This window comes from Embiotoca jacksoni, unplaced genomic scaffold, assembly GCF_022577435.1.
Source record: "Embiotoca jacksoni isolate LCO1_2020_lvr unplaced genomic scaffold, fEmbJac1.0.p SCAF_10, whole genome shotgun sequence".
NCBI classification, from domain to species: Eukaryota; Metazoa; Chordata; class Actinopteri; family Embiotocidae; genus Embiotoca; species Embiotoca jacksoni.
Window position 1 is genome coordinate 11,010,599 of NW_027185230.1, and position 13,288 is coordinate 11,023,886.

General features: G+C 41.0%; 1 protein-coding gene across 5 annotated transcripts in view; it reads left to right on the forward strand.

Annotated features, from left to right (window-relative positions):
• Positions 1-13,288, forward strand: part of LOC138208392 (calcium/calmodulin-dependent protein kinase type II subunit beta) — a 39,763-nt gene that overhangs the window by 16,758 nt on the left and 9,717 nt on the right. For all 5 annotated transcript variants that reach the window (XM_069166243.1, XM_069166264.1, XM_069166236.1 and 2 more), the window contains exons 11-15: positions 1,509-1,592; positions 2,992-3,034; positions 4,389-4,460; positions 6,113-6,147; positions 12,225-12,293. In XM_069166243.1, coding sequence (XP_069022344.1) covers positions 1,509-1,592; positions 2,992-3,034; positions 4,389-4,460; positions 6,113-6,147; positions 12,225-12,293 — 303 coding nt within the window. The remainder of the gene's footprint in view (positions 1-1,508; positions 1,593-2,991; positions 3,035-4,388; positions 4,461-6,112; positions 6,148-12,224; positions 12,294-13,288) is intronic.

Below are 13,288 nucleotides of genomic sequence, written 5' to 3' on the forward strand. Positions count from 1 at the left end.
AAAGCTGAAATAAAGAATTGATGGTATCTGTAATTCTCCTGAAAATGCACGGCATCTATTTTGAACATTATTTAGCATCATTTCTGTATTAAACCGGCGAAATAACTGCATTTAGCAAACAACATTCAGTCTGCAGCTTAATCAAAAATTAAAGAAAAGATACGGAACCTGAAAATATGCCATCGGGAATGAATACATTAAACGAGAAGACCGAGTGGAGGGCAGCAGAAACTGGCAGATTAACTGTTATGTTAATTTGTGCGTGTGTGTGTGTTTCGCTCTATCAATCAAACTCGGTTTGTTTTGCATCTTTTGTACAGGTTAGAGCTCCACAAGTGACTGACAAGCCACTAATTAAAAAGCCATGTTTTAGGTTTGTGTTTAAAGATATCAACACTCTCAGCCCAAAGCTTTGTTTCTTAATTTTCTGAAGCAAACTTTTAACACCCATTTTACATCAAAAATCCCCCCCCAAAAAAAGAACATCAAGTTTAGAAGTCTAAATAAAACAAAAACATTAAAAACACGTAGTATTTTGCAGCTTGCATAGATTTTGAAGAGTCACCTATTAATCTGCAATAATTTCAGACTGTCTTCAATTACGGGGCTTTTCGGAAACATCTCTCAAGGTTAAGAAGATTTACGTGGCAGATTTTATGATCATCTCAATTTTCAGATGATTTTGTGAAAAAAATTGTGCGTTCAGGCAGCTGGAAAATGGGAAAGTTCCCATCGGGAAAAATCTGACTTCCGAGTTGGGAAAGGTTAGGTGGGGTAGCTGACATATTGCACATTTGGTCAAATATACTGCGGTTGCTCGTCAATAAATACAGGAATATTTACATGTAAGGTGCAGTTTGGAGTGCAAAACATAGACATAATATAAATAGGTGCATTTGAAGAAGCATAAAACAGTTAAAATTTGCTCCCTGACGAAAAACAACCAGTAAAATGTTACATGAATTCATCAGCAATAATGAATAATCCAGTAGTACAACACCGGGGCCTACTAGTACTTTTATCGTTTCCTCTTTAAGTGCACCTTGTTAATAATATAAGTGTTTTCTTCAGACGAAGTCATTAACCACGATTCAGTGGCGCTTACTTTAGACGTTATCAGGCGGTAAATAGGGGATTGTAAAATCAGGTGGAATTAAGCCCCCAAAAAAAGGTACTTAAGAAAGATTTAATTAAAGGATCTGATTACTCCCCACTGCTCTCTGCCTTTGGAGTGAAGAAAACTGATTTTACTATCAGCTGGCTCTGCATTAAATATCCTTTCATATACAGAACCGAAGGGTGACGATCATCAGGACGCCGTCGGGCCGAGTCGAACCTGTTTCGCCCAGAAATGTCGCTACCTTTAGAGAGCCTCCGAAAAACCAACACGTCGGGAGCCGAAGCAGAGTCTCTCCGACAGCTCCTGCCCACATAAAGCTGTCAGTGTCAGAGCTGCTCGTCCAAATGTTTTATTTTCAGCATCCTCTTCTTCCTCTGTCTCCCCGCAGCAACGCTCCACGGTGGCCTCGATGATGCACCGGCAGGAGACCGTCGAGTGCCTGAAGAAGTTTAACGCCAGGAGGAAACTCAAGGTGTGAAAAAAAAAAAAAAAAAGCGCTCGGTTGCGTCAAAACGAAGTGTGTTGCTCTTGATGCGAGGAATTAAAAGGAAATGTAGGGGGAACAAAAATTGCCTCCTCCTCTGCAGCATCTGACTCAACGAAGGATATCTGCAGGTTTTAAGGGACATTTTCAAGTCAGCGTTAAAAAGTGAAAATGCAGTCGAAGCGCAGCCAAGATTCAAATTTGACTTTTTGACATTTTTACCTCACAATATAAACAGAACGATGCTGTAAGAAATGCGTCATTTTGACATGCAGCAGCATGAAATAAACAAACAGCAGTAAGTGCCCTGTGGCTACAGTTAGCTCCTGTCATAGCATTAACTAACGCTAACGGTTTACAGTCAAAACTCAATGTTGACGCTCCGCGTCTTAAATCTTTTTTTTTTTTTTAATCATAATCAATAAACATAAAATCACTTTATTGGCACTTATTTTATAGTATCAATAATTAATTTGCTAATTCTGTCAAGGAAAGACAAAATGCCCTAAATACATACAAATTGACACGTTCAAGTTGAGTCTCTGATTTTATGTTTTTGACACTTTACCTTTTTCATGTCAACATTTTGATCCCATAGAAATGTGAAATTTTGTAAAAAATAAACACAAACAAAAAAAATCAAACCTGAACAACAATGAATAAAACAAATAACAAATAAAAACAAACGGCATCGACTGCAGATTGGCTATTTACAGCTAGCTGCTGATAGCTGAAGCTAATTTACGCACATTTTCCTGTTTCCGTTATGTTTGAAAAAAAATAAATGTGGATGCTCCGACGTGTCGTAATTTAGTTTTTTTTATAGCACATAAATAACGCAGCAGATGAATTAAATCATAATGAAGAACAAAAAATGCACCAGATTGTTGGTGCTCGCTTAGCTCATCTTACCTTAGCAGAGCAGCAGAAACTGAAATTGAATGCGATTTTTATCTGAATAAACCGCCTCTAAATCATATATAATCATAAATATATTAAACCGTCTCGTTAGTTCAAATGAGCAACAAATCTGCAAGAATAGCACGTGTTGTTTGCAGTGTGTTTTCATTTTCCGTGAAACACGGTGCCATATTTCAATAACTTTTGTTTAAAGTTTTGAAAAAGTCGGTTTCTGCAATTAATAATCAGTCTTAAAAAGCATAAAATTAAGTTTTAATGAGTTAAATATCAGTCATAAGCAGTCAGGTGTACACATAAAGAATAAAATAAGACTTTGCTGGCGAATACTTGTGTAAGTGATTGGGGACAACATTTTTCTATAAACAGCAAAGTTAAAAAAAATCTCATCCAGACATGAGACCAACATGTCCAACTGTCGTCCCGGTGGACTCCTGTGACCGCTGTCCCCCCTCCGTCTCCTCCTCAGGGCGCCATCTTGACCACAATGCTCGTCTCCAGGAACTTCTCTGGTGAGCGTTGCTGATCTTCGTGAGAAAGACGAGGGAGACGAGGACAGGATGACACGCCATCTGTCTTCTGCCGTCGCTTCACACGTTCACACACACACACGCACACACACACACACACACACACACACACACACACACACACACACACACACACGAACACACAGCAGGCTGATGGGCGGCAGTGTGACAGTCAGCAGGAAACGCTGCAGATATCTGCTCGGTTTTTTGTGCCTTCTTTTAAAGCTCGCTCGGTTTTAGCTCGTTTACTTCGTATCAGAATTGATGAGTGAAAAACATCGAGAAATCATGCGAAGATTCTTTTCAAATAATCTTTTTTTTTTTATCACAGACAGTATCACATATTACAAAATCGTGGTTATCAATAGTGACGTTTGTCGCTTTGAAGGTGCAATATGTAAAAATGAAGTCAGGTCTTGTAATATTCTGCATCGTCCAGGCAGTCCGTCGCCATTTTGGCTCTGTTTGGTTAAATTTTGCGTATTCTTGCACTGCTAGTTATTGAATGTTTTTGTTGTGAAGTTAGATTATATCGAACCAGTAGTTGATCCACTGGGGACCATTTGTACGTAAACATTTGTGATTTCACCACGGACCTGAAACTGGAGCAGAGAAACATCAGATTTTGGGTCAAACTCTGGAGATCATAGACAGAGACTGAAAAATGAAGCTGAAGCAGAAGTGCCTTAAGCTGCAATATCACCGAGGGCCACTAGAGGTCGGCTCCAAAAAGCCTCCGGCTCCATAAACTCCCATTCAATTTATGTCATCAAATACAAAGTCAATGAAATGTCTCCACCAGTTATCTTGGTGTTGTTAGTTAAAGTCACTCCTTATTAGTTTTCTGGCGGTCCATCTGAAAATAATCCATCATTAATTAAATAATAAGGTTCAAAAAGACATAATTTTTTGGGGGGGGGCGTGTCTGTTTGATTGACAGGCCTGTGGTAGTCAGGTTACAGCTATCGGTGGGCGGGACGTGGTATCGTCAGGTTTCCAATCAGATCAGTCAGATCCACCGCTGGCTCCTCCCCCCAAATATGGTCACTTCCTGCTCCAAACCGCTCCAAACTAGCAAGATGGCGACGGATAGAATCTGACCTGGAGGCTTCATAACGTTCACAAACCAACGGGCGACTTCTCTGCTGGTTGCCGCTTTGTGCAGACACAAAAGATGGAAAATAATAAAACAAAACATCAATTAGTTTATTTATACCATGTGTTAATTCATAGTTTTGATGTCAAAAACTTTGACCCTCTTCAAAACCAGCCTTGTTTAACATATAGTTGTCTCTTCCCGTGTGTGTGTGTGTGTGTGTGTGTGTGTGTGTTTCAGTGGGTCGCCAGACGACGGCCCCCGCATCCGTCAGCTCCGTGCCGGGAACCACCGCAGGCATCGTGGAGCAAGGTGAACTACTTCTTCTTCACACTCCACATCCTCTTCAAGAGTCCCTGACATCACACACACACACACACACACACACACACACACACACACACACACACACACACACACACACACACTCCCTCAGCTTGTTTTAATCTCTCTTCTCTAAATCTTTCTCTTCTCCCTGTCTTCGCCTCTTAATGCTCCTCAAACGGTTGCCAAGGTAAGCAGCTTCGAGTCTCATCTGGGGGATGACAAACTGCACGCAGGAGGGGGGTGGGGGGGGCAGTGGGGGGGGGAGAGACCAGGGACGGTTGTAACACCTTGAATATCTCCAATCAGGAACAAGCTGGAGCGATTTTATTTCAGATGTATTTTTCTGAGATCAAATGTCTAGAAGTCCAAACACACATTATTAGAATCCATGTTTGTTTGTTTTTTAGCTAAAGAAAATATTAATATCTAACGTGTCAATCTGACAGGAGGTGAAAACATGGCTTTTTTTCAATTTTTTTTAAATATTAAAAAACTAAAAGCCTCGGCGCACTGAATTACATTCTAAACGAATGATAATCAGTTGTATAATAATAATAATAATAATAATAATAATAGTCAGTAGAAACACATGTGATGTCATTATTGCAATATTGATATTCAGCTATTTGGTCCAAAATATGATTAAATTATTACTAAATTATAGATAATGTCTTTCACTTTTGAGTATTTGATTGATTAACTATGTATATTTTGGTCATGTTAGTGGAAATTTCAGGATTTAAATAGATTTTGCAGCCTGTACATATTTCATAAAACCACTTGAATACATTATTGAAGTAGCTGACAGCAAATTGTCTATTCCAGTGTAAATGTTGTATGGATTTTTTTTTTTGGATGGGGAATGCTAAAGGAAAAAAAACATTTTAAATACGAGGTGCAAAGAATTTAAAAGAGAAAAAACGTTTGACGATGAAGGATTAGTGTCTTCTTTTCCTGTTTTCATCGTCATGACGAGCGTTTTACAACACTTTACGGCCTTTTTTTTTTTCTTTAATTCCTGCCCATCACTGAACTCTGTACAGTAATCCAGACTTTAACATAGCCATTATCACACATACCTGCGTCTCCCCCTTTCCACTTCCTTCCACTCATCCCCCCTCCCCTCCCCGCCCCTCTCTGCTCTGCCCATGTGTGTGTGTGTGTGTGTGTGTGTGTGTGTGTGTGTGTGTGTGTGTGTGTGTGTGTGTTTTGGATTACACGGAGAGAGAATTAGTTTGACTTTTTTTTCGGCTTATCTAATGCTCTGGGCAGCGGTTCAGGGTGAGGATGGAGGTTTTTTTTTTTTCTAATGTGTGTGTTTATTCGCCGGGTTTTTCACGTCTTTTTACAGGATGGAGGGAGGGAGGGAAGGAGGGAGGGGAGGGAGGGGAGGGATGGGAAGTGTGTCCAGAGTGTTTGTTTTTTAAAAAGGAAGTTGCGGAGAGACCGTCGCTCTCTCGGTGGTCGGTCGGTCGGTCGGTGAGCAGGTGATGCCCGCCCGCGTGCATGCGTGAGATCCCGCCGGTGGTCTGAAAGTGTGTGTGTGTGCGTGTGTGTGTGTGTGTGTGTATGTGTGTGTGTGTGTATGATGTGTACTCTTCCGTCTGAGGGTGTGTCCTTCTGCCTCTCCGCAGCAGCCAAGAGTCTCCTCAACAAGAAGGCTGATGTCAAGGTGAGCCTCCTCTTCCTCGTTGACCTTCCTCCGCTGCCACTTTTATTATTTCATAAATATTCCCATCACAAGCAGATGTGCTGATTTGACTTTGTGAAGCGTCCACTTCTATTTTTTTGAAGGATCTGTTTTTTTGAGCATCGTGTGTGTGTTTGTGTGTGTTTGTGTGTGTTTGTGTGTGTGTCGTTTCCTGTCCTGCACTTTTCTGTCATTCTTTCATGTTTCACCTCAAAAATGCGTCGATGCTCCCGTCTGTAGTTTTTGGCTTCGATTTCCCTCCTTCAGCTCCTGATTGTAAAGTCATCAGCTGGTATTGATTATTAAAACTTAGCTACTACAAGAGTACTTCAGAGTATTATCCCACTTTATGTACCGCTCCCTAAGTGTTCTTCACAACACAATTACAGCTGCAACTAGCAGTTATTGTAATTATTGATTATTTACTTTAATAATCACCTCATTGTTTGGTCTTTAAAATGTTTTCAAATATCACTTTTTGTTCAACAAACATCATAAAACTCAGCTAAATAAAAAATACTCTGTTAACTATGATAAAAGACAAAGAAAACAAGAAAAAGGAAATATTTTTATCGAAACATAAACTTCAATTTGACTTTTTTTGCCTCCAAAATTTTTACTCAAATGATTTGAATTGATTATTAAAATTGTCGCCTGTTATTTTTCTGTCTAACTACTGATCAATTGACAAATCGTTGCAGCTCTAAACACAATAAGGATAAATCTGCCGGGATGATTGGCTGCATAAATAAAATAAATTCTCACTTCGTCTACACTTTTATTTTGAAAGTCCTTTGAATCCCCTCTCTTCCTCTGGTCGCCTCGTTTCACCTCGTCTCCGCTCTCAGATGCCTCCGGTTGGCACGGAGACGCTTTGCCATCAGTCCTCCGCAGTCATTTTTCACCCTGAATATTTCACCCTTTGCCAAAAACTGAAGCTCATTAAAGAATCGGTCTGTTATTGAGCCCGAGGAGACGTTGAGGAAGCCCGACGTGATGGCTGCACCTCTGTCGGCCCACGTTTATTTCCTGCTCGGACTTCACGAGTGTTGGCAGTTTGTTGCACCCTGTCTGGTTCTGTCTGTGTACAGCACTGCTCGTGTGTGTGTGTGTGTGTGTGTGTGTGTGTGTGTGTGTGTGTGTGTGTGTGTGTGCGTGTGTGTGTGCGCGCGCGCCATGGATGTTGTGTTTGCATGAGTTTGTAATGTCCATCACAAATACGGAAGCACACGAGGGAATTCAAGTAAAAGAAATGCATTTTTTTTTAACCAAATTTAATTCATGTTAAAGAAACTGGCAGAGAAACAAATTGTCCAGGAAACTAAACTAAAACTCCCAGAGGAGCATGACGTGGTTCCGGGAGACAGGAAGTCCACGCAGTCTCTGAGGTGGCGGTTTTTAAACATCCTGCAGGTCAGCAGCTTCACACTCAACTCGGTTTTATTTGTGCCGCTCCTTAAAAAACAACAAAACATCTTAAAATGCTTCACAGAGCAAGTTTAGGTTTTCCAGATGTCCTTTTATGTCAAATTTTACAATCCGATTCATATTTATTCGTAGCCCGTCCAGTGTTTCCCCCACCATCGTCTTGGGAAACAAAATACGAACGTACTCATAGAACTGCAGTTACGTCCAGTAACTACTGCGTTATTGACTTTGTTCCGGCGCGCCCGTTTCATTTCAGCTCAGTGAGAGTCCCTCGTGCATTTTTCTGTCTCTAAAAGGTGCGCAAAGTTGTCGGGTTGAAACCCAGCGGAGCAGAAGAGGCAGAACAACGGGTGAACGTAACTCGAGTTGATGACAACTACACTTGCTACATAAAAAAAAGCTCAACAAAAGCCCAAAATTAAGCGACCTATTGACAAACTTTGACCTCAAACTGCTGAAAACCAGAATATCGGCATTTTTTTTAAATGGCCTGAACAATAGAAGTCCCCTGACACAACGGGATTTTATTCACGCGAGATAGCATTTCGTCAGTAAACCCGGATAATACCGGATAATATTTTGCGTACGTAACAAACGGATGTGACGATCTCGACAGATTAAACCTGCAAAAATCTTCTTCATGCCCGACGTTGGTACAGATCTTTCTCACAGCTACATAAACACAAGATAACGTGCACAAAATATCGTATTCATGCGGGATAATAACTTGTTCGTGTGAGTCGATGACACACAAGATGCACACGAGAGTCAGACTTTGGTTGTATTTGAGAACACAAACAGAACAAACTTCAGTCGCTTTTTGGCACTTCGGATAATTTGAACGAGTGTGAATTATTTTACAGGAAGTGAACAGCTGCCTCTCCTCTCTCGACCTCTTTCTTTAACGTTCTTCTCCTCTTCCTCCTCCTTCCTCTCCGAACACCCCCCGCCCACCACCACCACCACCCTCTCTCTTCGGGTGGCCTGATGCTAATCTCAGATTACTTTCCACCAGATGATTAATCTCTCATTACATAATCGCAGTTTCTCCGTTTGCTGCTGCACTCGTGACATCACGCGGATGCACAGGAGCCCGGAGCTGTTTGCGTTTCCCTCGATGAGCACATGAGCGCAGAGGAAAAAAAAAAAATAAGGACTCCCGGCTGTCACGCACAACTGGATTTTACACAGATTTTACACCCGAGATAACACATTTTAAGTGATTTATTTGTTATTTTTCTGATACGAATGAACAAAGTCACGTTTGCGCTCCGAGCTGCAGATCAAAAGACTGACAGATCGCCGTGGTAACGACGTAGCTACGCTGGTGACGCGACGTGCCCAGTTTTTGTTATCGACACCTTTAATTTCTTCGTACTTAGGTTTTCAGAATTTTTTATTTTTCAATGGCACTGCAGCCACGACCGCCGGACCCCTTTTTGGAGCCGACCCCTAGTGGCCATCGGTGGTGTTACAGTTTATGGCACTTATAAAGTCTATGATGCTGTGAAATATTTCTTAATAAATGGTCTTGTTCAAGTAGGTTCCTTTAAACTTTGCGTGACAGAAGCCTCCTCCCAAACCAGCAGACAGTTTATCCGATCCGAGCCAGAAGAGTTTTTAAAAACTTTTTAAAAACTTTATTGAAACGTGTCACTGCCATTAAATTTAAAATGAGCGTATATTTTCCCCAAAAACCTCCAATTTTCTCAGTTTTAGCATTTGATATGTTGTCTTTTTTCTATTTCCAATTAAATATGAGTTAACATGATTTCCATATCACCACATTCTGTTTTTATTACATTTTACGTGTCCCAACTTTTTTTGGAAACAAGGAGCAGAAGCTGCTCCATCATAAAGTAATGAGGCATTTAATGCGGTTCGGTTTAATGACTCGTAGATAACAAAACAAGGTGTTTACAGAGTCCTTGTTGACTTTAAAGACATTAAACTGATTGAACTAAACTCATAATAGCGTTTTATTATAGAGGAACATGTGGCAGTCCAACACTCTGGATAATCAATCGGTGCTCTGTTGAGAAAACTTCAGATTTAATCGCATTCATCTGTTTCACGGTGTAACGTTGATCAGATATTGACGGCGGGTCTCCTGAGTCCCCCGTCGAGTCCGTTCGAGCGTGACTCTTCTCACCTTGGATGGGACTCGGAGAATAAGGACGCCTCAGAGGAGGGATGGATTTTAAATTTGACTTAACAGCTGAATGGTTGTTTATCCCTCCGGACAGATTGCCGGCAGGATAAACATCACAGCAAATACCTTCAAAGGGGAGATGTGGTGCCCTGAAATCGCTGCCTGGCTTCTGTCCTTTGATTTTCAGTGACACGGATGGCCTTTTAATTCCAGCGTTGATGCCACGACGGGGTCAGAGGCTGCAGGAACTTCTGCTTACTTTGTTGGTTCTTTAATTGTTTTCTTGACTATTTTTCTTTGAATGGCCTCTTTAAACACAAGGATTTTTATTTTACTCCGTAAACTAGCCGACAAGAACTCAGTTGACTCAACCAGTAAATGTAAACTAAACGTAATGAAACCAAAAGTCACTGAACGACTTTGAACTAAAGAGTCAACTTAAGTTCAATTAACTCTCTTTTCTGTTGGTTAAAAAAAAAAAAAAAATGAAAAAAAGACTTCATCACTTCCGGGACTCGAACCAGAAGAAAAGTTTTGACTTCGGCATCCTTTCGTTTCACTACATCCATCGGCTGACGTTTGTCAAATTACCACCTCTAACCAGCCTCTACGTAATCCAATCGCGTTTAGACGATGCCAGTTGCGTCAAAAACACGCTTCCCTCTAGTGGACATTCGTGTGCATTACGCATTTTACAGTGACAATCGACTGGAGCAGCAGCGATGTCCTCAGTTTCGAGTTGTTGTGCATGATCGCGGATATCATCTGATAAACCAAACGACCCTTCTGTTCCTCTAAGATTCAATTAAACATCTACATGTGCGCACAAAAGCACTATAAATCCTGCAAATGGATGTTTACATGCGTCGTCGTTAAAGCCGTTTCTCTCTCCTTTTGTTTTTCTCCCCTTGAGTCCAACACAGCTATCAACTACCGGCGAGCATGCTGGGAAAAATAACGAGCGGGAAACACAGGAGTTGATTGGTTTCTGTGCATGAAGTCTGTGTGTCCTGCCTGCGGTTGTGTATTTGTTGCATGCTGTTGTTGGAACAGAGGAGTCAGGTGTGTGTGTCCCGATGAAACAGAATGTGTTATTGTGCTATTGTGTGTGCGGCATGTTGTGTCTGTGTGTGTTTGTGTGTGTTTGTGTGTTTGTGAATGGCCTGCTATCGTCACGGTCCTTTCATAAGAGTTTTTTGACCTTCCTCCGCCGAGACGAGGCGGCTAGATTGTTGTTCACTCAGGAGGGACACATTAAGAGACGCTGACGGAGTCGGTCAAATTGGATGCTTGCCTCTTCATGTCTGACAGATGTTGCAGAGGTGCACAGCTGTTATTGGTTTAATTTGCCATCTGCCAGGTAGCATCCGCATCCAGTGGAAACTATTGAAAGTGAACAGGCTTCGACTGGAGTAGCCGAGCGCAGATGGAAATGAGCCAACATGATGAACTCCAGAAAACCTTTCTACAGGGTTTCCACGGGTCAGGGAATTTCTGGGAATATCAGGGAATTAAAAAAATTATTTTCCAGACGTGGAAAGTCAGGGAATTTGATCTTCTTTTTTGGGCCAAGTCATGGAAGATCAGGGATTTTTTTTTTTTAATTTTTGTTACCATTTATCAAAATGTAATATTTTCCATCTATGTAGCTATAATGTTATTGTCAGTGTGTATGTTCAACACGGTATCACGGCAAAATGTCAAAATAGACACGCTCTGCGCTGTCTAGGCATGAAAGTTACACGTTTTCCTGTAGTGGTCGAAACTGAAACCTACTGCATGCGTAGAGCCATGTGATGTACAGGAAAATGAAACAAATATCAAAAAACAACCAAACAAAAACGTTGTCACCTCCTGGAAACAAACCTCATCAAGACAGGATCTTGGTGACATCATTCCACGCCACATAACCTTTACGTGCGTGTAAGTTTCACGCTTTCAAAATGTGTAACACTCACGCTTAGATAGCCCAACGCGTAGCTATTTCACTTTTTTTTTTTTATGGTGGACCGGCGTGTCTATTTCACGCTTTGACGTGGCATTAGTGGAAACTGAAAATTTCGCTTTTTAGCTTGCGAGCTAATTAACATTATTGCTAGATAAATTCTTTGCCTCCGCAGACAATATTTAGACATGTCTTTTTTTTTTTTTTTATCTCAATATCGGCGCAAACGGAGGGGCATGTGGCAGCCCATTTTTAACAAAAACGCCGGTGTTTCTTTTCTGCTTGGCGGCTGTTTTTCTGTTCACAATAGGTCAGGTAATTTCAGTCATTTCAGCTTGTTAGTCAGTAAAAAGTCAGTAAATCTGTTTGTGGAGAAATGAGCTTTCAGTTGTGTGCGCGTTAATTTTGTCTGCGCTATTGTCATCTGCTATTTTTACCGGGTTTTTTTTTTTACACTCACTTCCCGACCAGCAGGTGGCGCCGCTCACCGCTGCCGCCGAGCACTAACGCAGCACTTTCTGTTTCCCCGCACAGCCCCAGACAAACAGCACGAGAAACAGCACAGTCACCAGTCCCAAAGGCAACGTCACCTCTGCTGCGCTGGTATGCAGCTCCGTGTCTGTCCGTCCCGTCCGTCTGTCCAGACCGTGACTGAAACGCAGAGTGTGTGTGTGTGTGTGTGTGTGTGTGTGTGTGTGTGTGTGTGGAGGGAGGGAGGTGTGTGCGTGTGTGCAGTTTTTGGACGGTCAGTCTGATTGTTGCTGTGCAATAATTCAAGATTTTAATTGCAGCTTTTAAAGCAACAGCTCGACAATTTGGGTAATGGGTCTATTCCCTTTCATGCCAAGTCTTAAAACGGTCTGGAGAGAACACACAGACAGGCCGATACCACGTCTCACTGAGGCAGCGCCCTCTCCTGAGATATTTTAACGCGTAATGTTGTGCAAAATTTCACACCATTTCATGCTTAAGAACTGTGTCAAGCTTTTCAGAACTTACAGTACTTTGCTGTATTTTTAAGATTTTCAGCCATTTGTTCACAATTAAATTACGTAATTTAATAAACGTTGTTCTTTTTTTACCTATTTGTGCAAGTTTTTGTTCTTACACATCCCAACATTTTTTTTATTACACTTGATTACATTTTATAATGATATACTTTTAGATATTTCTACATACAATGTTGAGCAAAATTTCGCACCATTTTACATGGATTTCATGCTTAAATATTGCGTCAAGCCTTTAAAAATTTACTGTAATTTACTGTGTTTTTTAAGATTTTTGTTGCCATTAGTTTACAATTAAATTGCGTTATTTAAAAATAGTAAAACTTTCTTAACAATTTGTACACAAATCCCGCCCCCCCTCCCAAAATTACACTTGATTAAATATTGTAAACATTTCAACGTAATAAAAATTGATGGCACTGACTGAGTTCCTTCGAAATGATCTTGTATTAAAAACTGATGTGTCATTTGGTACCAAATTTTGACACCAAAGCTTCATCCCCACGGACACATTATCACTACAAATTGTATAACTTTTGCTATGTTTTTGCTGAAGTAAATCTCGTTGGCATCAGTGAGCCGCAGCGTTTA